The following is a 23,867-nucleotide window of genomic DNA, read 5'->3' on the forward strand; positions in this document are numbered from 1 at the left end:
ATGAGCCTTAAGTCTGAACGCCGAGGAATTCATGTGGATCAGTCGGAGCTCCTATGCAAGAAAGGATGTGGTTACTACGGCAACCCTGCTTGGCAGGGTTTCTGCTCCAAGTGCTGGAGAGAGGAGTACCACAAAGCCAGGCAGAAGCAGATTCAGGAGGACTGGGAACTGGCAGAGCGGTAAAAGAACTTAACTTGGGGTGTTTAGACAATGATGTAACTGGATACACAGCTTGAGAATACATTTTTCTCTTCTGTTTTGAGCTATTAGCAAGTCAGCTTAATTTTAAGAGAAATGGATATTTTCTTTCGTTCACCACTTGACGAATAGCTTTCAGTGATTTCTTCACTTTGTCTTAACTTTTAATTGTTTTGTGTTTGGGATGAGTTAAGTCTTAGTTCTCTAACATAGACAATAAGCTCCTTTGAATGAAGATGAGCATACTTTATGGTGAAGATTAAATGAGGTTATAGATATGAGTGCTCAGGGTTTGGCTTATGACTTTCATCAAGCATTATTTTCCTCATTCTTTTAATATACCCAGCATGACATCTGGCACAGTGATAAGCACATAATAGTAGAAACCTGTTGATTTGTATCCATGGTCCTGAAAGTACAGAAATTTAACTTTTCCTTAAAAAATGGCATTTGTTAGTTTTATCCAGGAAAATGACTGTGATAAAAATTAAAACATAGAATGTCTAGTGAGCATAGGAGCTAATAAAATGCCATGAATAACACCACTGGACCACCAGGTTTTGTAGCTTTAGCTTGTTCCCAGGTGATGCTGACACTGCTGTCTGGAGAATCACACTTCGAGAATCATAGTTCTATGGATAACTTTTGAGATTTATTATGAATACCTCAAATTCAGCTGGTCCAAGGCCAGATTTCTTGCTTTTATTTCCTCTAATCCCCACTCCCAGCAGCTCCTCCTGTCCCTCCTCTTGTATCCAGTTAATGACGTCACTCTTTATTCAGTCGACTCCTTCCACTCCCACACACTGCTTGCAGGTAATTGAGCTGCAAATAAGCAATAATTCTGCTTATTTCAGCTCAGAGAGGCCTTTTGAATTCCATCCTCTCCTGTTTCCAGGTTCTTACTTCTCTCTCTTAAATCTGTGTACTCTGTTCTTAATTACTGTCTCTGTCCCTAGTCTGTCTGCCCCTCCAGGTGTCACACAGCTACCTGCATTATGTTTAAAGCACAGATCAGATAATGGTGTTAGATTATAGTCTTTCTTGATTCCCCACCACGTGATCAAGTCCAGGATTATAGCAGGCTTGGCAGTCAAGGCTTCTTACCACCTGGCACCTACCTGTACATCCAACATCAGAGTCCATCACATCGTCAGGGATCTGACTACATTGAGTGAACTTGGTCCTCAACACAAGTCACATCCTTCCCATTTGTAGTAGTATCTTCTTTCTGGAATGCTCTTTCACTTGGCGGAATCCTCTTGATCCTTCTAAGACTGGGCTGAATATCACCATTATAAAAACTTTCTTGGGACTTCCCTGGTGGTCCAGTGGTTAAGAGTCCGTCTGCCAATGCAGGGCATGCGGGTTCAATCCCTCATCTGGGAAGACAGTGGGGCATCTAACCCTGTGTACCCCGGCTGTTGAAGCCTATGCCCTGGAGCGCATGCTCTGCAAAAAGAGAAACCACCACAGTGAAAAGCCCATGTACCACAAGTAGGGAGTAGCCCCTGCTTGCTGCAACTAAAGAAAGCTTGCACATGGTAACAAAGACCTGGCACAGCCAAAATAATAAAATAAATTTAAAACAAAAAACCTTCTTGGACTCTTGCAGCAGATTTAGGTTTTGTCCCCCTGTATTCTCATAGCACTAGGGTTTTGCTGTCTACTGTAGGCTTTGTCACAGTATGTGGTAGTTATTGACTTAGCTTGTTCTCTCTTCCACCCTTGAGGTTGTCAGGGAAGAGGACTAGACTGTATTTTTTGTGTGTAATCCTCGTGCAACTGCTGAATGAACTTGATCCACGGAGAAAGTCCCTTTTGAAGTTTGTAGTGGCACATAGGATAGTTTGCTGTCAGAGACCTCAGACCTCTTTGGTATTTAACCTCTAATTCTGAACGTTTTAGCTCCCCAGTTCATCAAGTTATTACCTGTAGATGCAAGGAAAACTTGGAGAATATCAGGGTTACTCTTGATCTCTCCTTGAATTACAGACTGCAGCGGGAGGAAGAAGAGGCCTTTGCCAGCAGTCAGAGCAGCCAAGGTGCCCAATCCCTCACATTTTCCAAGTTTGAAGAGAAGAAAACCAATGAGAAGACCCGCAAGGTTACCACAGTGAAGAAATTCTTCAGTGCTTCATCCAGGGTTGGAGCAAAGAAGGGTAATTTTTCTGATTCTTTTGTTCCCTTTGTGCCCAATGAGACACAGAATGTGTGTGGGCTCAGCTTTGTAATTTCTGTAAGCATTCAGAGATATCAACGCAGACTTGAGATGTTGGGTTGGAGGTGCAGATGACAAATGAAATCTCATTGGTTGGAGGACATTGTGTTTAAGAAAACTTATTTTTAGAGGAATAAAGATAGTTGAAACATATAGCTTTGTTTATAAAATTTATACCCATCGTATCTGCTTGGGTGTTTTATTTTTTGTGCCTTCAGTTTTTGAATATTGGTTTACTCTCCTTTGTTTAATATCCTCACTATCCATACGTTATCAGAAATGACTGTTTCAGGTTATCTTAAAGTTGTCTAAAAGAGAAGTTTTCTGAAAGCTTGAGAGGCAGCTTGTGTCTAGATAGGAAATACTATTTAGAGAACATGTAGGAAAGGCTCACTTTTGTATGTGCTTGACCTTTTTCATCCTATTGCTTAAAATTCCACATTATAACCAGCAGGAAAATTCTCGCTAAAGTCACCCCTGTTCTACCAATGAGCTGATAAGCTAATTGAAATGACCCAGCAGGAAGCAAGAAAGACTGTCTCTTGTTAGACCTTAGTCTCTCTACCTCTGTGTTGATAACCAACACTGATGCTGTCAGAGAGCTGTGCTCTTGGACACTTCCCTCCACTCCCTCCACCCCAACCTGGGATAATTGTTGTTAGGTTTTTGGTCTGCCTGCAGGAAGGGAAGTAATAGTATCACAGCTAAAGATCTTTGCTGATCTTTTGGATTTAATGACTATTGTTTTTTATTTATTAGAAGGAATGATTGTTTATCCAAAAATACAGCACTTCTCTTTAATAAAGGCAAACCTTTACGCCATCTTTTCATTCACATGATCCATTTGGAATTGTTCTTGCTTGGCCCTCTGTCAGCAGTTTTCTCTACAGCAGTAAGAAGGGGAATAATCGATACTTGTTACAGATTAGATGTGTTTGATAAGAATGTATTTGGTTCATGGTTTATTTATGAGGAGGTAGTGTAGTAGGTGATTAAAAGTGTATACTTTGGAGTCACCCTGGTTTGAGTCTCAGCTTTGCAGTTTGCTAGCTGTGTGACCTAAGCAGGCTGATCTCTTTAAGCCCTGTCTATTCTGAGGGATAGTAATACCTATCATTGGCATGTCTTGAGGAGTAAATGAGCTGATGTGTGTACAGAGTTTTAGCGCAGTACCTAACACACATAGTCAGTCTCCAATATGTGTTAGCTATTTTAAAATGCATGTTGTTTTTTTGATAGAAAAAAACCTCCTGGTAAGGAACTCGGAGGTATTGATCAAAGCCATTCATTCTTGTTTAGTTTGCATTCTGTTTCCTTCTTTGGGGAAGTCTGATTAACCTTATGCATTTATAGATGTCTAGTGAGATGATATATGACAACAAGTGAAATAGTAAAGAGTTATAAAATCATCAGCTCTAACTGTCACATTTTACAGATGACAGTATGAAAGCCCATAAGGTGAACTGATTTACCCAAGATCATATAATGATTTGCTAATATTAGAGTTCAGGTCTCCTAAGTCCTGGTTAAGCTTTTTCCCCTTATATCCCTTGACCTCAAATATGTATGTGTTCACCTGTAACTATATCTGTGTCTGTATCTATGTAGATAGATAAGTGCATAATAGTCACACACATTTATGCCTATACTTGGCACTTTTAAAAATCATGTCCTAGGAGCTTCTATACAGTGTACATTGTATTATGGAAAGAAGATTTGTACTTTAAAAGAAAAATTTCAAGTGATTTTTAATCTTAAAAACTTTCATGTGGAATAGTTGTTAATTTTTTAAATTTCTTTAGAATGATAGATTTTTTTTTTTAACCTTTAGCTGTTTTATGTCTGTAGAAAGCATGTGGTGAGAAAGACTTCAGAGTGTTGGGAAAAAAATTGATGTGTGTGTATTAGAAAAGAAGATGCTATTGGATCTTTGTTTCACAGATTGCTTATGTAACTCTGCCAAATGAACTCTGCATTTCAGGGTGATTATTTTTTGGGCCTTTGCATGTGGATGAAGTTAGCCTATACTAAATGCAGTTTTCATTTATTGAGTCTAGACTACAATAGGCCTTTTATGTTCTGTGTTCTTTATTTTACTTTGTTAACACGAGATGTCCTTGCTCTTGATATTTTACTTGCTTCTATTGGTGGTATGAAAGAAAGCTCTTAAGCCAGGGCAGGTTGGTGGTACATAGAATGCAAATAACCTTCTAAGGGATTTGAAAAATATTTAAACTTCCTGTTAGAGTTGTCTGTGTCTTCAGAGAAGATTAATGGGACAGCTTGACCGTAAAGACTCAGAGAATCTACTTTCAGTTTTTTAATCTCCAAAGCAGGGTTGAGTGAGGTGTAGTTTAGAGTAAATCACAGTGGGTCAGCCAAGTTGAAATAGTTGCTCATACATTCTAAAATGCCCTTTTTCTTTAGAGCTCAAATAGATGTCACCCTGAGTAGAATCTTGTGTTCATCTTTTACAAATAATCTAAAAGTTATGCTCTAAGGAGGGATTAAGGAAGGCTGTCTTTTTTTTTTTTTTTAGAATTAAGATGCCAATCTTTCTACTCAGACCTTAGGTTCTAAATACTATCCTACACTGAAGTGAATTCAGGTTCCTTGAAGAATTGAGTGATTCTGGAACTGGAGCAGGGAAAGGAGGGCCCCTCAGAAATGTTGGGGACATGTCAAGCACCCAGAGGTCAGCTTGAATGGTTTCCCACTGACCAAATTTGGGTATCAAAACAAATAAAGACAATAAATGGACTGCAGATGAATAAAACAATAATCTATTAGTCCATCCAACTAATAAAATAGATAAAGAAGGGAGGAAAACTCTTGCTTACCATAGAGTGTTGACTAACACATATAGGAGTGATGGAGACAGAAAATCACCATGTTATAGTTATCCTGGTAGGAACTGGTTCAGACAGGTTACACCAGTGGATGCCGAATCTAGGGTGAGAGTAGGGAGTTTCCTGAGGAACAAGTGGTGAACCGTGATTCAGGTTAACTCCCACAACTTATTTACTGATTACACATAGAGAAATGATAGCTGCATTACAGCGTGGGAAATGGACCTTGTGTGCTTCTAGGTATGATAATTCGAGAAGAACACAACATCAATTGTGTAATATTTAAGCTGAAAATTTATAACCTGACATCTAGTCATGAGGCAACAGTAGAGAAACACAAATTGAGGTACATTCAGTAAAAATAACTGGCTCGTATTCTTCAAAATTGTCAGTGTCATGAAAAACAAAGACATTTCCAGGTTAGAGGAGACTGTATGACCACTAAATAAATGTGTGACCCTCAGTTTGATCCTGTGTTTTAAAAAAAAATGCTTATTTTTCAGTAACTATAGTTAGCAACAGAATATCCTTGCTGCTAAGAAATACTCAAACTAAGGGATAAAGAGCATGATACATACCATCTACTCTGAAAAATTTAGAAAAAATTGCACACAGACATGGAGCAAAGTGTTAAAATTTTGTGACTCTAGATAATGGGTAGAAAGGGATTCTTTGGGAGAATTCCACGGACAGAGGAGTCTGGTGAGCTGTGATCCATAGGGTTACAAAGAGTCGGACACAACTGAAGTGACAGCATGCATGCACATACTAATTCATAACTAGTGAATGCAGTTCATCTTTTTTATTCTTTTAAGTTTTTTAAAGCAGTTTTAGGTTCACATAAAATTGAAAGGATCATACAGAGAGTTCCCGTACGTGCTGTGCCTCCACACATGCACAGTCTCCTCCAGTGTCAGCATCCCCCGCCAGAGTGGGCCATTTGTGTTAGTTGCTGAACCTACATTGACACATGATTTTCAGAAGCATGTAGTTTACATAAGGATTCATTCTGGGCATTGGACATTCGGTTGATTTGGACAAATGTATAATGATATGTATTTACCATTATAGTATCATACAGAGTATCTTTACTTTCATTAGCATTTTGAAAGAATATTTTTAAAAAATCAAAATCATCTGTCTTTGGAAAATAGTATTTGTTGAAGGGAGAGAGTGTGCACAAGTAAGGCAATAAAAGAGATGGTTAGTTTCCCCGCCCTTGGCTGGCTTACAGATCCACAGAGTCTCAGGGCATGGTGTTCCCTGGAAAGAGTCCTCAGTCCACTCTGACATGCTGAGGCAGATACTGCATAGTAAGGAGCTCAGGCTGCAGTTAAGGCACAGAGTCCTGGGTTCAGATTCCAGCTTGTGCCACTTAAATAGCTGCAGCATCATTCAAGTTAATTAATGTTCTCAAGCCTTAGTTTATAGAGTTGTGAGGATTACACAACAAAGCATTGGAAAAGCACTTAGCACGTAGTAAACATTCGCTGTATGTAAACTATCACCATTGTTAGTTTGTCAGATTGCATGTGTATTCTGTTGTTGTTGGGTGGAGTATTCTATAAATATCAGTTAATTCAAGTTGTCTGATAGCATTGTTCAGGTATTCTGTCCTTATTGACTTTTTTGTATTACCTATAATATTGATTACCAAGAGAGGAGCATTGAACTCTCCTATTAAAATCATGGATTTTTAAATTTCTTCTCTTTATGTTTCATGTGTTTTAAAGCTGTGTTACTAGGTGCATGGGCTTCCCTGGTGGCTCAGGGGTAAAGAATGCCTGCAGTGCAGAGACAGGGGTTTGATTCCTGGGTTGGGAAGATCCTCTGGAGAAGGAAATGGCAACCCACTCCAGTATACTTGCCTGGGAAATCCCAGGGACAGAGGAGCCTAATGGGCTGCAGTTCACGGGGTTGCAAAAGAGTCAGACACGACTCAGTGATTAAACAAACAAGGAGAATCCAAATATTTAAACATAAAATAACTTAAATTCAAGTTTAACTTTGATTTAGCATAATTTAAATAATCTTAAGTTAGATACTTAAAGTAATTCCATGCATGGATCTTCTGTGTAATGAAACTTACTATGTTTAATTTTCCCAGCAGAAATTCAGGAAGCAAAAGCTCCCAGTCCTTCCATAAACCGGCAAACCAGCATTGAAACGGATAGAGTGTCTAAAGAGTTCATAGAATTTCTCAAGACCTTCCACAAGACAGGCCAAGAAATCTATAAGCAGACCAAGCTGTTTTTGGAAGCAATGCATTACAAAAGGGTAGGTTGAGAACCACCTAGAAACGTAGAGTCTTAGAGATAATCTAGTGAAACTTTGAGATAGGTCTTAGAGATAATCTAGTGAAACTTTGTCATTTTCCAACTGAGAAAATAAAGATCCGGAAATGTTGTCACTTACCTGAGAAATGTCACTGAACTAAGTTAAACATGACTCTAAGGCTAATACTTTTGCACTACAACTCAATGGTATTTGGATCATCTTCATGTGGAAAGTCTGGCATCAAAACCACTTACACTGTTTCCTTTAGTAGTAAGCCTTCCTAACTTGTCACCTTATAAATAGTAAGCTGCCAAGAGGGCCATAGTAGACCTTGAACTCAAGTAATAATCATTAGACCGAGAATAATCATTTAGGATTTTTTTTGGGGGGGTTTGGTTTTGTATATTGATTTTTAATTTTCCTGTCCTTGCTCAGGTAGAGAAGCGAAAGCTAAAATTTAGATATTGAAAAGGACCTTAGCAACTTCTGTCCATTTATTGTACAGGTAGGAAAGTTGAGAGCCAGAGAGGATGAGTGACTTATCCAGGGTCACTTGGATAACAGCTTGTGTCCTCTCCATGTGTGTCTTTACCCTGTAATTTCTAACCTGTAGTTTCAACAGTGAACCACTCTTGCCCACACCTTTTTCCTCTTCGTTCCTATTTTCTCCAGTCCTAGAGTATGCCAGTGATGAGCAACCTTTTTCCCACATAACAGGTCAAGTCTAGAAAAATTAAGTATTTTCAGAATTGCATTAAAATTTTTTTTAGCCATTTTATCTTTATCAGGAAATACTTTATATCTGCACTGAGAGTTTTTAAAAATACTTCCTCATCCCCAAAATGTACCTCTTTAGGTTAAAATTTCATTCAGCACCTGCATAATTCCCATACACTGAAGTATTGCAAAGTAATGCTTAAAGAGATTTTTTTAAAAACTAGCTGCTATACTGCTTGAAAAGCCTGGTTCACTTTACTCATCTGTGAATACTTTTGATCTTTTCCTAAACCTTGTTGGAAAACTCAGGTAACCAGTGCTAAATATACAATTGCATTAATGGACTCTAATTCAGGAGTCTCTTCATTGAATTAAGACTATATGTTTAGTAATGTCAGGTGCTTGCAGAAGCCACTGCCAGGACACTACTGGACCCCTGGAGTGTCGTGAATAACATTGTATGTGCTCAAACTCTGGTGCCCTCAGAGTGTTTTAAATGAATGTAACATCTTTGGGAATTCTGCAGAATTTGGCTACCTGGTGCACCAACTGCTCTGTCCCTTCTGTCTCAGAATGTGTTTCTGGAACACTTAACCCTTACACATTTCATTCACTGAAGCAAAGGCAAAAGTTTAAACATTTCTCTTGCTGAAAAATTACATGGTAATGTTTGTGAAAAGCACATTCGAGTAGTTTGTCATTAATAACTATCTAGCTCCTAAAAGTGACTTAACTGCTCCTGGCTTTTCCTTAGAGTGATGAAGTGAATTCACGTACCTTGATAGTTCTTACCACCTTCATTTTGCCAGTAATTGAATTTGACAGAAATCAACTAGCTTCATGACCACGGGGTATATTCCCTTGGAAGGTAGATTATCTTAAAATCTGAGGCCTACATGCTTGGCGACATACTTTAAAACTTAAAATTAAACATGTATTTAGAAGGCGTAAAGCCCTAATATGTTTAGTTTCCTGGAAAAGGAAATTATTGAAGGCAGCAGAGACTAGTGATACAAAAAATATGAACATTAAAAGTTAAGTTAAAACCTAAGTAGATCAAACAGTTAACTGTAGTACAAAAGAATCTTAATCTAGAAAATAGGTCATGGAGATCTAGTTTCAAAAGATAAAATACACAAAACATAATTAAGGAAATAGTCAAAGATTTTGAAAGCTAAGGGTGGAAAAAAGACTTCAGCCAGACTTTTTTTTTTTTTTTTAGGAAAAAAAAATAAAATGGCTTTACACAGACATTATAGAAAAGACTATCCCAGGTATTGGTTAAAGAATGCTTAAAGAAAAGAAATAATTTACACTGTTAGACTGTGCTTTTTCTTAGAAAATTATGAAAAACTTTTTGGAATTTTGTAAAACTTTAAAGAATTTACCAGCACAAACGTGCTATTATGTCACTTAGCTCCTTTGGGAAGAACTTTGAAGGATCTGAGATGTAATCTACTTGCAAGTTAAAAGTTAGCCTGCCATAGTTTCATAGGCTTCCCTGGTGGCTCAGATAGTAAAGAATCCACCTGTAATGCAGGAGACCCATGTTTGATCCCTGGGTCGAGAAGATCCCCTGGAGAAGGGAATGGTTATCCTCTCCAGTATTCTTGCTTGCACAGTTCCATAAACAGAAGAGCCTGAAGGGCTACAGTCAGTGGGGTTGCAAAGAGTTGAACATGACTGAGCAACTAATGCTTTCACTTTCATAATTCCATGAATACTGGCAGAAGACAAGCTTCCTGGGTCAAGAAAAAAAAAAAAAAGAAGAAGCCAGTTTATGACAGCATTAGCAGTGGCCAGAGTATATCAACCAGGTAATCCCTGTATAGGCAGTGAGTTAGGCTAAAGAAGAGGGTCTTTCATAGGGCTGTGAGCCTGCCTGACTTTTGCTCCAGAAAGAACAGCCTACCCTTTTCACTTGAGTGGGGCTCTACCCCTGTTTTCACGGCCTGTCCACTATACAGCTATCTTGGAAAAGGGTGCAGAACAAGGGCTGCCAGTGTCTCCTCACAAGATGCAGAAATAGGAGAGATCAACATAGAACTGTTTCCCTGTGTCTTTACAATAGTATGAAGAGTAGTAATAAATGGGCACTTGCATTCTTTTTTTAAAGATGTATGTATTTTTAATTGGAGGATAATTGCTCTACAATATTGTGTTGGTTTCTGCCTTATATCAGCATGAATCAGCCATAGGCATGTCCCCTTGCATTCTTTTTTTCTATGCCTGGCTCTGTTGTAGCCTCCAAGGACACGGAAGTAAATAGTATCCTCAGGGAACTGACATTTTAGTGCAGGAGATAGGCAATAAACTAATTTATAATATACAACTGTGGTAAGTCCTCTGAAGAATCTAAAGCAGGATAAGAAAACAGAGTGGCAGGTTAGTTCACATTGCAAAATAAACACTGCTAAAGTGTAAATCTGTGCAATAGAAATAGAAAATGGAGTGTTCTGAACTGTAACAAAATTACAGTGATTGTGTGGAGCTGGGGGAGGAAGTAGGTGATCCATTGCCACCTATAAAACAGGCCATTTAGGCCTTTAAAAGGAGGCCATAGTTTCTAGTTAGGAATGAGTACTGGTAATAGTCTTAAGAATGAAATGTGTTCTTACTGTTAAGATTTGATGCGAATGAAAGTTAGCCATGTTATGTATTATAAATTAGTTTATTGTCTATCTCTTCCTCTAAGCTATCTAAGGAGATAATCTATTGCAGAAAGTACTGAATTATTTGCATTCAGTCTTCCTGTTCAATCTGAATGCCCTCTGAGAATGTTATTATTTTTTATGTAATTGCCTGGTACAGTGGCTAGAATTCTATTAGCCATGTAATAAATGTTTTCAGAATGAATAAAAATATAATTTTCTGGAAATTGGGGGAAAATAATCTTAACGGAAAATCCGAGAAAAAAACAGAATACCAATAGAGATAAATTTAGCAGCCTGGTGAGATAAATCCACAAAATTCAGTTACAGTACAAGATGCCAGAGATAGAAAGCTAGAGAGCCTAGCAGACTTTTTAAAAAGAGCAGTTTTTAAAGATAATAGCAAAAAAAATAAATAAATAAAGATAATAGCAATAAAAAGATTAAATATTAAATGATAATCTAATACAGAAAGAGGTTTATTCAAAGAATTAAAAGACTGTTTCTGGATTTTATCTTGGATTTAGCTGAGGAAGTACAGGTATCTTGGATCTAGCTGAGGAAAACAAAAAGATAAATTTACAAATACCTTTCAGGTCAGTATGAATACTTAAAATATTAAATTATACATGTTACATTTTTTATTCTAGTAAAAGAAGGTAGCAGGAGTTTGGGAGGGAAGTTTCTAAATATAGCAGACAACTCAGAATATACTAAAATGAAACTTACCACAACTAGATATGATTTTCATATATAGACAGAAAAGAGAGAGTGGTGAAATAAACCAGGGATTCCAGAAATAAATTCAGTTTCTCAGGAGCAAATTATATGAGAATTAGAAAAACAAGGGGGAACAGGATTGCTTTTTACTAATTGCTGCTGAAGAAGACAGGGAAGTTTGTTTGCAAATTATTTAAGGTCTGTGTTTGATACGAGCCTTACATGCCCACCAAATAAAAGAGCTAAGAATGAAAAACATTAGAAGAAAGCAGATTAAGGTACTTATTTCATCTACAGAGAGAAGCTAAAATTGGAACTGTTGAAAATTGTTCTTAATAATCAGGAAAAAGGTTTAATGGTATTAAACATTCAGGCAGTTAAGGAGTGCAACAGTTAAGGTATGACAGAGTGCTGTTGAGTGCTGTGAGGCCTGCAAGGTTATTTTGACCAAGGGAATGGAGAGTACATCTTCGCAGAGGAGGCGAGATGGGGACCGAGCCTTGAATGAAACCCTGTGGGACTTCCTTGGGCAGCTTCTGGAGGATTGGAGAGGAGCAGAAGTAATCTGGACAGAGAATAATTTTACATTGTTAGAGAGGCGGGAAAGCTAAATGCAGGTTCTCAACAATAGGAAACCTAGCAGCGTACGTGGGGACCAGATCGTGATCTAAGATGATCAGTTGAGAAGAGAAAGATCGAAAGTGGGAAGATCAGCTGAACTCCAGGGGAGAGGTAATGAGGACCCAAACCAGGGAAGGTGGACTAGACATTGTGAAGGCAGGTGGGCAAGGTTTGCTCACTAGCTCTCACCCCAGGCCATCTCTTCTGAATCAGCCAGGGCGTCAGGGACTGTGTGCTTCATCGGGGCTTTATTGACCCACGTCATTGGCCTGTGCAGAGGTGGTCTGTGAGAAGCAGTCCTGTGGAATTTGTCTTGCGCCATATCCATGCCCTCCTGTGATGACATCTTCATGAGAACCCTTGGAGAAATTCCTGATTTTGGAGTCAGAATTTCACCTAAGAAACTGCTTTTAGATTTGGACACTCAGTTGTGTGACTGTTTTCATCTTGCTGATGATTGCTAGACAGCTTAGTTAGACAAATTTATGGGATGACTTTTTTTTTTTTTTTAACTAACTTCTGTATCTTCAAGGAAGACATTTTAGTGTTACCTTTCCAGCTCTACTTTCTGTTTCTCTCCATGTTTTGTCTTGTTTTGTCATTTTTCTAGGTTGCTCTGAGCTGGGTTTATCTTTCATATAGACTTCAAATATTCTTTGGAAGAAAGTGGGGAATAAATACTAATATATATGTTACACCTGTAAAATCAGTAAAACCCAAATGAAAATTACGATGCTCAGTGTTGGAGGGGCTGTGTAGAAATAAGCACACATACATGGCTAATGTCTGTACTTGGAGTTTCTGAGGAGTGTGTTGAGGAACAGATATTTAGAGCTGTAAAGTTGTTCATATTTTTTAAGCAGTTAATGCCACTTTTGTAAATGAATCACAAAAAGATAACCCAAAATAAACTATCTTCACACAGTTGTTTATAGCTACAATATATAACTAGTGAAAAAAGGGTAAGAACCCATGGCACACAGTGGTAAAAGATAGTTAAATAAATTGGCTAATATAATGGAATATTATAAAGCCATCAAATGATTAAGTAGACTAGGTAAGTCAGAATGTACATATACATGTAAATTATCAAAATATGCATTATACCCATGTAAGAATATGTGTATACAGCAGAAGGAAATGAGAAGTCATGGAATGTGGTAAAGAATATTAAAGAACAGGCTTTTCTTCCCTGCAGCAGTAATTGAATTCGTAAGTACTTTGGGGATTAGTTCAAGGAGTAAGTTTTGTAAAATTTAGAGCTTTCCTCCTGATCTGTCTTCCAGTTACTTAGCAGCCTCTTTGTCCCTTTGTTTCAGGACTTAAGTATTGAGGAGCAGTCAGAGTGTACTCAGGATTTTTACCAGAATGTGGCTGAAAGAATGCAGACTCGTGGAAAAGGTAATCCCTTGGGTAGCCCGCCTCCGGGAGACTGCTGGTAGTTGCACAGGCCTCCTGCTGGGTCTCTCAGTTGTTTCTCTCTTTCTCAAAAGTCTTCGTTGGTTTGCCTGCTCTGTTCTGTAGCTTACTCCACTAACATTCAGGTAGTTGGTTTTATACTTAGCAGTATCTTTGAATACCACCACGTATATCATTCCAAGATAATCAGGCAATTGGATAATTTCTTGAGCAATATTTAATAATTTCATTGGGAATAGGGACAGAGTCAGGTAAAACCCCTTGGGAGGCTTTTAAATAAAACCCCCATCTCGGAATTGCCATCTTGATGAGAAATATGCCCCATTTATTTACTTTAGAGTGACCTCTAAGGTCATATAGTAGACCTCTGAAAAGTGAAAGGGTGAGTCTTGCCAGCACATACCAGTCTTGAGAATTTCAAGTGCTTTTCTAATGTAGCATCATGCTAAGGTCTTCTCATTAAGCAGGGTGTACACCTATTAGGTCCTGCCAGGCAGCTTAAGTTAGAAGTAGGAATTCTGTAAAAGGCAGCCGCAAAAGTTGGGGTACCTTTTTTAGAGTATTTTTTAATATTTTATACTTTTGTTTGAGTGTTTTTAATGTATTTCTGGTAAATTAGTTTTCTGCTACATTGAAAGTACTATGAAAACATTACTCTTCATTTCAAATGTTCATCCTTCATTCAAGTATCCTTGTGAATATTTCAGTGCCTCCAGAAAGAGTTGAGAAGATAATGGATCAGATTGAAAAGTACATCATGACTCGTCTCTATAAATATGTGTTCTGTCCAGAAACTACTGATGATGAGAAGAAAGATCTTGCTATTCAGAAGAGGATCAGGTAGTTGGTTGTTCTGCTTTTCCTTGTTGTATTTACTACCTCCCATTGGAAGAACACATCCGAGAAAACTGGGCCCTTGAGTTTCAGACCTTGGGTGAAAGTAACAGCTAAGGTGTCTGCCATCCTTAGCATATAAACTCCTTTGTGATGTCAGAAAGAAAAGGCATGTGGTAAATTGACAAGAGGAGAAGACTCAGGTCTCCATCGTGCTCATCTATTTGAATCCAGGCAGCTTTAGATGAGAACCATGCCTGGTGTTCAGATCTCCAAAATTTCCAAGGAACAAGAGGAAATTTCATTGTTTTCTCATTTCACTGCACTAACTATCTTGTCAGGCAGGAAGCTGTGAATATCCGTATAAAGGCAGTGTGTGTTGTCTGTCTTTGTTATTCCCAGGGGTGATTCAGCCATTCCTGCTGCTGCGTCTTTCCACTAGCCCTGGGTTGCTAGCACTGTGCAAAGCACCCACTGTTCCATGGCCAGTGGAGCGAGTGCCCGTGCTGTGCATTCTAGCGGCAGCAGAGCACTGGGGAAAGAGGCCGTCGACATGTGGGAACAGGGCCAGGCCTGAGCCTGAAGAGGTGTTTCTGGAGGAGAGGGAGCCTCGGATCACAAGTGGGGTTCCCAGACAGCGGGGCTGGTAATCGGTAGCTCTGAACTTGGTGATGTCTCATCGGAAGTGTGGAATTGATCTTGGGAAGATAAGGGATGAAGCCAGAAGTAACTCAGTGGGCTTTAGACTGAGGTGCAGGGTGAGAGCGTTAGTCAAGCATGTGGTGAGGGTTGGCAGCAGAATTTCACGAGTGGAATCACCGTGTGACCAGAAATCTCAGTGGTTCAGGCGGAAGTGACGCACGCCTGATGATCTCTGACTCGGGCTCTGGTGTGCTTCAGAAGTCGAGGGCAGAGCCTAAAAGGTGGGCAGTGAGGACAGGGAGCAGCAGGTTCTTCCCAGATCTTCATTCTTAAATATCCATTGCTTTTCCAATGTAGTATAATTTCACTTCAACCGGAAAAATTGTCTTCTGCTTTCTTGTGATAAGTGCAGAAGAGAAGCCTCATCCTAGGATTCCAGTTGCTCAGCACATCAACCGAGCTGCTAGTAGGTGCAGGGGCTGGGGTTGCCTGACGAGCCAGCGGTGCCCTGTCTTTTTCTGTCACTGAGGAAATAACATGATAAATGATTACAGTCCATCCTTGGACCTTTCTTTTCACTGTCTCTCTCTTTCTCTCGGTAGAGCCCTGCACTGGGTTACACCTCAGATGCTTTGTGTCCCTGTTAATGAAGAAATTCCAGAAGTGTCCGATATGGTGGTGAAAGCAATTACAGGTCAGTGAAACTAAGAACTTTTGTATTTGGATGTTTTCCCCTTGAAGTTAGCATTTTGCTTTATAAATCTGTACTTATTTCAGTGAGCAAAAAGATAGTATTTCTAAAATACTTCTAAAATGCAGATTGCCAAAGCTATATTGGAATGTGGTAAAAGTGATTTAAGAGTGTTAGGTTTCAGATCAGCAACTAAACCACTCTCCCCCTTCATTTTCCATGACCATTTCTTATTTCTTGAGCATTGAACTAAAGTCAACTAGATACATTTCTTAAAACTCAACTGCATTTATGTATCAAAATAATTTTGAGAGATGAAGTTGGTGAGGCATGGTTATCCCCAAGCTAGAATTATATATTAAAATGATGCCTCTAGTTGGTTGTTAATCAGAGATGTGCTTTGAATTTCTTTTCTGGTTAGTTGGAGAAGTAAATGAAGTGCACTAAATCGATGTGGCTCCGACGTTCTGGACAGGTCTAGTCACCTAATAAGGTTTCTGTTTCTTAATCAAGAAATAACCCAGCAGAAGTGCAACACAAAAGTTTTAAAACAAAATTGGTGGAGAAGACATCCAACTTGCCCAACTTCTTCTTAATTAAGGAGAAGAGTTGGAAAGAGATTGCCAATTTAGAGATTTTTAATGAAATTCTACTGGGAACGAAAGTGGGTCAGCTGATGTTAGCAGTGCTGGAGGTGCGCCATTAAGTAGCCTCCTTTGGTTATAAGAACCAGAGACTCGAGTTACAGTAAGAAATGAGGGTTTGCTTAAGATATTATCAGGGTTGGAAAGGAGGTGAGGCTGTTACAGAAACTTAGCTTCAAGGCCCTGTCAGGGACTGAATTGTCTTCTGGCTAACATGATTCTTCCACTTTCTCAGGTTCTGCTTCTCTTTGTACTTTTTCACATTTCAGCTCTTGGTATAAAAGGTATTATTTTCTGTAACTCCCTGTGTAGAGTTTAATTGTCCTCACTAAATACCACCCTCTTTGTTGCTCAGAGCTTTTCTGCTAAGCTCCTCATGGGTCCCATGAATGACTGTTTTGGGTCAAGGCCCAACCCCCACCCCTGCCTTTTGCTCAGGGGACATCCATAAGAGATTGAAAGTGAAGCCTGAAACTTGTACTTACGTTTTCCCCAAAGACTCTTACTAGTAAGTTCAAGATCAACTGGTTTACATTTAAAGTACTTCATAGGAATTTATGCTGGGGACTCTCTTCTAAAAAGCCACAGGACAGACCTTAGAAAACTAGAAACTACAAGTGCCAAATCATTGTTTACTGAAAAATAAAAATAAGAAAGAAGATGTCAGTATATCAGCAGTTTGTTAACAGAATTTGAACTGTGGAACTTTGCTCTCTTGGCATCTAAGATGAAGTTTGGAGAGATCTTTTGATAGTAAAAGTATAGCCATGAAATTTTAAAAGCCTTCTTACGCTCTCATCTTAGCCCCCTCTTCTTGCCAGTCCAAGAGCTGGCACATTCTGCCTCTGAGGACCAGAGTTGATATGATCACTTTCTTCCTACTCTATAAACTTGTCAGCCTTCAAAAGGACAGTCTCTAACAATAGTCTTAAATGTGGAGATAATCAGTGAACTTTCTCAAAATCACTGTCTGCTTCTAATCAGGACTGTCCTTTTTGTTTATAAATACACTGCACTGAGGCCCGTGCCACTTGAGTTGGCATCTAGTGGGTAGAACCCCTGAGTGCTGCTAAACACCCTGCAGTGTGCAGGACAGTCCCTGCAGCAGAATCATCGGCCACAATGTCACTAGCACCCAGTTTGACTGACCTGGGAGTACTGCCTACTTTGCTTTCAAAACTGCATTAAAGATAAGTCTGGACATCTGCTAAGATAGAGTCCCCACCCTCAACCCTGTCTTTCCTCCTGGCCCCTTGTGGCTCAGACAGTAAAGAATTTGCCTGCAGTGCAGGAGACCCGGGTTCGATCCCTGGGTTGGGAAGATCCCCTGGAGAAGGGAATAGCAATCCACTCCAGTATTCTTGCCTGGAGAATCCCATGGACAAGGGAGCCCGGCAGGCTACAGTCCATGGGGTCACAAAGAGTTGGGCATGACTGAGACACTAACGCTTTCACTTTTCTCAAAAGCCCTGAATGGAAAGCACAAAACAGTATCTGAGGACTCCGAAAGGCAAGTCAGAGCAGGCAGATTGGGAAGGGGAGTCATTACTAAGGGAACAGCTAACGCAGTCATGAGTTTCCTGTGTTGTTTACTTTTCTTTCCACTCTCCTAGTTTAGACTTCAGGGCAGCACAAGTCATGGAACTGCTCCTGGGGTTGGGTGGTCTAAAAGCAAAAAGAAACTTCTCTCAGACTCAAAGATACTGGGAAGGGTGGGGTTCACTACCAGATGGAGAGTGTGGGAGAAGTCCCTTGGGTTTTGTTTTCCCCTTTATTTTCCTTTTTCTTCTCTTTTTCTTTTTACACTGCTGGCCTTGCTCCTTGGCAGGGCAGCTACAAATGCGTCCAGATAGAAAATACAGGCATGCCTCAGAGAGTCTGTGAGTTTGGTTCCCAATCATCGCAATAAAGCAAACACCGTTGAAAATGAGCCACACAGATGTTTTGGTTTCCCAGTGCTGATAAGTTATATTTACATGGTACTGTAGTTTCTTCAGTGTGCAGTAGCATTATGTCTAAAGAGCAATATGCATACCTTATTTTAAAAAGACTTTATTGCTAAAAATGCCAAAGCAATTACCACGGTAACATTAAAGATCTCAGATCATGATAACAGATATAATAATAATGAAAAGGTTTGAAATATGCAGGAAATACCGAAATGTGACACAGAGACACAGAGTAATTAATAAGCAAATGCTGTTGGAAAAATGGTGCTGAGAGATGCTCAACATAGGTTGCCACAAACCTTCAATCTGTAAAAAAAAAAAAAAACAAAACAACTGCAGTATCTGTGAAGTGCAATAAAATATGTGCCTGTTATTCACTTTTAATTTATTTTAAAACTTAAGGAATAAAGATTAATGAGAACATGGTTAAATGTTTGAAATGGAGAATGTAAACCAACAGCAAAAGGCAGAAGGATAAATAGGGTGAAAATGGTTTATACACAATGGAGTATTACTCAGCCATTAAAAAGAATACATTTGAATCAGTTCTAATGAGGTGGATGAAACTGGAGCCTATTATACAGAGTGAAGTAAGCCAGAAAGAAAAACACCAGTACACTAGACTAACGCATATATATGGAATTTAGAAAGATGGTAACAATAACCCTGTATATGAGACAGCAAAAGAGACACTGATGTATAGAATAGTCTTTTGGACTCTGTGGGAGAGGGAGAGGGTGGCATGATTTGGGAGAGTGGCATTGAAACATGTATAATATCATATATGAAACGAGTCACCAGTCCAGGTTCGATGCACAATACTGGATGCTTAGGGCTGGTGCACTGGGACGACCCAGAGGGATGGTTCGGGGAGGGAGGAGGGAGGAGGGTTCAGGATGGGGAACACGTGTATACCTGTAGTGGATTCATGATGATATATGGCAAAACCAATACAATATTGTAAAGTTTAAGAAAAAAAAAAAAAAAGAATACTGGAAAAAAAAAAAATATATATATGTGGACATTCCCCCAAATCTTTTTGGTAATAAGTTATATTTAAATAGAAAAAGAAAAATAAATAGACTGAGACATAGTAACAGTAATTAAAACCCAGAATTAAAAATTTGAACAATAAAACAAAAATTATATAATTCATACAGAAGACAGGTAAGAAGGGGGGGCAGTATTAGTAAATTAAAATAAGGTCTCAGCACTGTCCAGTGTTCCTGTCTCCCACATGTTAGTCTTCCATGGCTGGTGGTCCTGTGAGAACTTCCCAGGTAGCTGACTCCGGGGATGAGGGCTGAGAGCAGAAAAAAACTCTCTGGCGTGTACCACCAAACCACCTAAATCTGAAACTTATTTCTGCTAATGGCAAGAAATTGGTGTCAAATTAAACCACTTCAGCTCTTTTCTTTCATGGTGTTCTAGAGTGTAGGGAGGTGTATCTGTCCAGAGGCACCCACCTGCCCTCCTTTTGTGTAGTTCTGACAGTGCAGAGTTCAAACTTAATCATTCCTCATTGCCTCCTGGTCCTTGTGACAGAGAATGTGAACTTATAAGAGCCTGCTAGTTGGACTTAGTGGTAGTGAAGGGCAGTGAAATAATTTTGCTTCTGAGAGAAATAAAGAATTGTTTATGAGATTAAATAATACCTATGTTCATCCCCTCTGCTACCCAGCAGGTTATAAGTGTCATAAAGCTGTTGTTAGATACTTGTTGCTAGTGGGAGATTTATATGCCGTGAGGATTGGCCACTGTGGACCTCTGTGTGATGGATTTCAGCCGCTTGCACTTTGATATCCAGCTCAGAGACGCCTTGTAAAATAGCCACATTTCTAAAACGCTGTATGCAAATGAGGCCTTCTGGACTGAGTTTTACAGTGTATTTATGAGGAACAAAAACAGTGAAATGACTCTGCTTATTTCTCTGGGGAGTTCATACACATTTTACATCGTGACTTAAAGAATGCCCTTTAGACTTAGGCTTGGCTTCAGATCCCTGCTATGAGCCTTTTTATTGTATAGTCTTGGACAAATCATTGACCCTCTCTGAACCTCAGCTTCCTTAATAGTGCACGTGCATACCCTGGGGATGGAGAGAGTATGCTTGTAGAGCACACAGTGTAGGGCCTGGCTGATGGGCACGTGTGCCCAAGTGTGAGCTAGTGTCTACTGTTGTTGCAGGCTTTCTCATACGCTAAGTTAACTAGTGGAGAACGGGTTAGTGAGGGCACCTCTGTAACTTAAGAGATGAAATACGATGATCCCGACGCCTCTTTGATGTAACCGTCTCCTCACTGGAAGCAGCATCTCTTTTCCTTTGTAGATATCATTGAGATGGATTCGAAACGTGTGCCCCGGGATAAGTTGGCCTGCATCACCAAGTGCAGCAAGCACATCTTCAATGCCATCAAGATCACCAAGAATGAGCCGGCTTCAGCCGACGACTTCTTACCCACACTCATCTACATTGTCTTGAAGGGCAACCCCCCACGCCTTCAGTCCAACATCCAGTACATCACCCGCTTCTGCAACCCAAGCCGACTGATGACGGGTGAGGATGGCTACTATTTCACCAATCTGGTAAGGACTTGACTTGCTGGTGTTGTGGAGAAGAACCCAGAGGGCTCTCACAGGCCTATGACATGTTTGTGCTCTGGAGTTGAGGGGTCAACATAGCTGAGGATGTTTGCTTGGTATCACAGAGCACATGTGACCAGGCCAGGCACACATACACCTCCTAGGACTTAGCCATTGTGGTTCCCCTCAGGACACACGATGGCCACGTTGAGTGTCTTTGCTGCTGTTGGCTGTCGCTCCCAGGAGTCGCAGCTGTAAGAGCCGCTCATTTACTTGGTTGTTTCAACCATGAATAAATGAGATCTTGGGCTGATTCCTTTATTAAAAGACTTAATGTTTATTTTTTGTTTCATTTCTACAAATTCCCTCTTAAAACTGAATACTGAGATGCTGATGCATAGAGGATGTGCAGCAATTTTCAGCTTTTGTTTTTTTACAGTAATAATAACACTAGGCGGGACAGTTGTGGGGTGCGCACATCTAAGGCCTGAGGCCACATACTTCCTTTTACTGACCGCTGTACTTCTCCTTGTTTGCGTTAGACTGGATTTATTGTCTCATTCATGAGTTTGAGCCTCAAGACACCTTATGTTCTTTGTTTCCTGTGCTGGAAGCTGTTCAGGGTAATAGGTAGGGAGGGGAGGCCAGGTTACATAAGGAAGCATTTCTGGTAAATTGTCTAAAAAGACGGATCCTTGAATCTCCTGCACTCTGCAGCTCTTCCTGGCCCCCTGACCCACAGCCTTAGCTGTGTGCACACCTTTTTTCTTCATCCTCTTCTTGCCAGACTCAGGAGTCATGGCCCCAGTGAAACCACTGTGGCAAAAGCAAAAAATTGGCCAGTTGCCACATGCCTAAGGAACTCTGCTTCGCTTCACTCCTTTAACACTCCCGGTGACTCCTTCCTTCTGGAACGTCTCGTGTGCCTCAGCAGCCATGATTCCACTCCATCTCCCTGGGCTCTTTGTGGGCCTGGTGTCCTCCTTGTCTCCTTGAATGTGTCACTCCCTGGGGGCTCTGTCCTCCATGCATCTCTCTCCCTAGACCATCTCTGGTCCTAGCGCTGCTGGTCACCTGTACAGTGATGACCTGCAGGTCACCTGTTTTGACCTCACTCTGAGCTTCCCAGCTAATTTATTATGCTTCAGATTTAATCTGTTCAGAACTGAAGCTACCTTCCCATCAAACGTTTCTTTCTTTTCCATTATGTACTGTTTCCATTAGTGGCAGTACTGTGTATCTACTCGCCTAGGCCAGGAGTGTCAGAATCATCTTAGAGGCCTGTTCTTTCCAGAAAATAGGCTGCGCTGCTTCTACACACATAGCGTAAGCCGGTGGGTAAGGGTCAGACAGGCACCTTCTTGGCAGATGAGGCTGTTGAAATAGATTTGCTAAATATTCTTTAAGAAGATTCACTTTTTTATGAATAATAAGGTAAGATCCTGCGAGCGAGTTTCTCAAAATAAATTCTGAGAGCTGTCTATTTTCTCCTGTTATGTTTTTCATGTTTTTCTCATGAAAATACTTTATTTAAAAAAAAACTATGAAAATGGTATGTGCTCCTTCTAGAAAAAATTAGTTAAGAGAGTATAACTAAGATGTCTGTGTCACTCAGCATTTCCCCCAGCATTTCTATGCTAATAATTGCTACTATTTATTCATTGCTTACTACAGACCTGTGAGACATGTGCTACATTGTTGAATTCTCACAATAAATCTGGGTGGTATTTCCCTCATTTTACAAATGTGGGAACCACAGAGGGCTTAGGTAACTTTTCTAGGGTCACACAGCTCTGGGCTGTCAGTTGACAGAGGTGACATTTCACTCAGGTTCTCTGGTGTCTAAGTGCATTCTTTTAACTGTTTGACATTAAAGTATCTTGAGGACCAGTGGTCTGTGTGCACACAAGTACCTGCGGACATGCTCAGTGGCAGGCCGTGCGCTGAGTGGGTCTGCAGAGCTGGGAAGGCCTCCGCAGGGAAGGGCCTCATGGGGCGTGGCCCTGGAGCTCCAGGCCACACCGTGATTCCTCTGCCCCACAGCGTGGCAGGGAAGCAGAGCACCCCTGACGGCAAGGAAACACACGGGAAGCTCTGTGATAACCATTGTGGAATGAATACTAAAGGTGCCTCTTCAGATATTTCATTCTGTACAAGACCCTAGGACCTTCGGACCACCCAAGGAGAGGACTGAATTTCTGGCTCAATAACTTGGCAGTTAGATTTAATTTTTTTTAAAGGAAGAAATGCATTATTGCAGATGGGAGTATAAAGGAAACAACATGAATGGCCATGGTAATTTCTGAAGCTGAAGTCCATGGAGGTTCATGAGATTATCTTGTCAAGTTTTGATTTGTTTAAATTCTTTGTAATAAAAGGATTTTTTTACCTTCTCTTTGAATGTTTGTAGCTCTCCTATATAACTATAAAAATGACATTCTCTTCTTTTTATAGTGCTGTGCCGTGGCTTTCATTGAGAAATTAGATGCTCAGTCTTTGAATTTAAGTCAGGAAGATTTTGATCGATACATGTCTGGCCAGACTTCTCCCAGGAAGCAGGAATCTGAGAATTGGTCTCCTGATGCGTGCTTAGGTGTGAAGCAGATGTATAAGAATTTGGACCTCCTGTCTCAGTTGAATGAACGACAGGAAAGGATTATGAATGAAGCCAAGAAACTTGAGAAAGACCTCATAGATTGGACGGATGGAATCGCAAAAGAGGTTCAAGACATTGTTGAGAAATACCCACTTGAAATTAGACCCCCAAATCAGTCTGTAGCAGCTATTGACTCTGAAAATGTTGAAAATGATAAACTTCCTCCACCGTTGCAACCTCAAGTTTATGCAGGAT

At 40.0% G+C, this 23,867-nt stretch overlaps 1 protein-coding gene across 1 annotated transcript; it reads left to right on the forward strand.

Moving 5' to 3' along the window:
- On the forward strand, window positions 1-23,867 carry RABGEF1 (RAB guanine nucleotide exchange factor 1; the record flags this gene model as incomplete). The annotated part of the gene is given in 8 exon segments (NM_174591.1): window positions 1-179; window positions 2,194-2,360; window positions 7,376-7,545; window positions 13,574-13,655; window positions 14,381-14,513; window positions 15,752-15,843; window positions 20,763-21,019; window positions 23,471-23,867. Coding segments are annotated over 8 exon segments (1,477 nt in total), but the record flags the coding sequence as incomplete, so codon positions are not given.

Source organism: Bos taurus, chromosome 25, assembly GCF_002263795.3.
Source record: "Bos taurus isolate L1 Dominette 01449 registration number 42190680 breed Hereford chromosome 25, ARS-UCD2.0, whole genome shotgun sequence".
NCBI classification, from domain to species: domain Eukaryota; kingdom Metazoa; phylum Chordata; class Mammalia; order Artiodactyla; family Bovidae; genus Bos; species Bos taurus.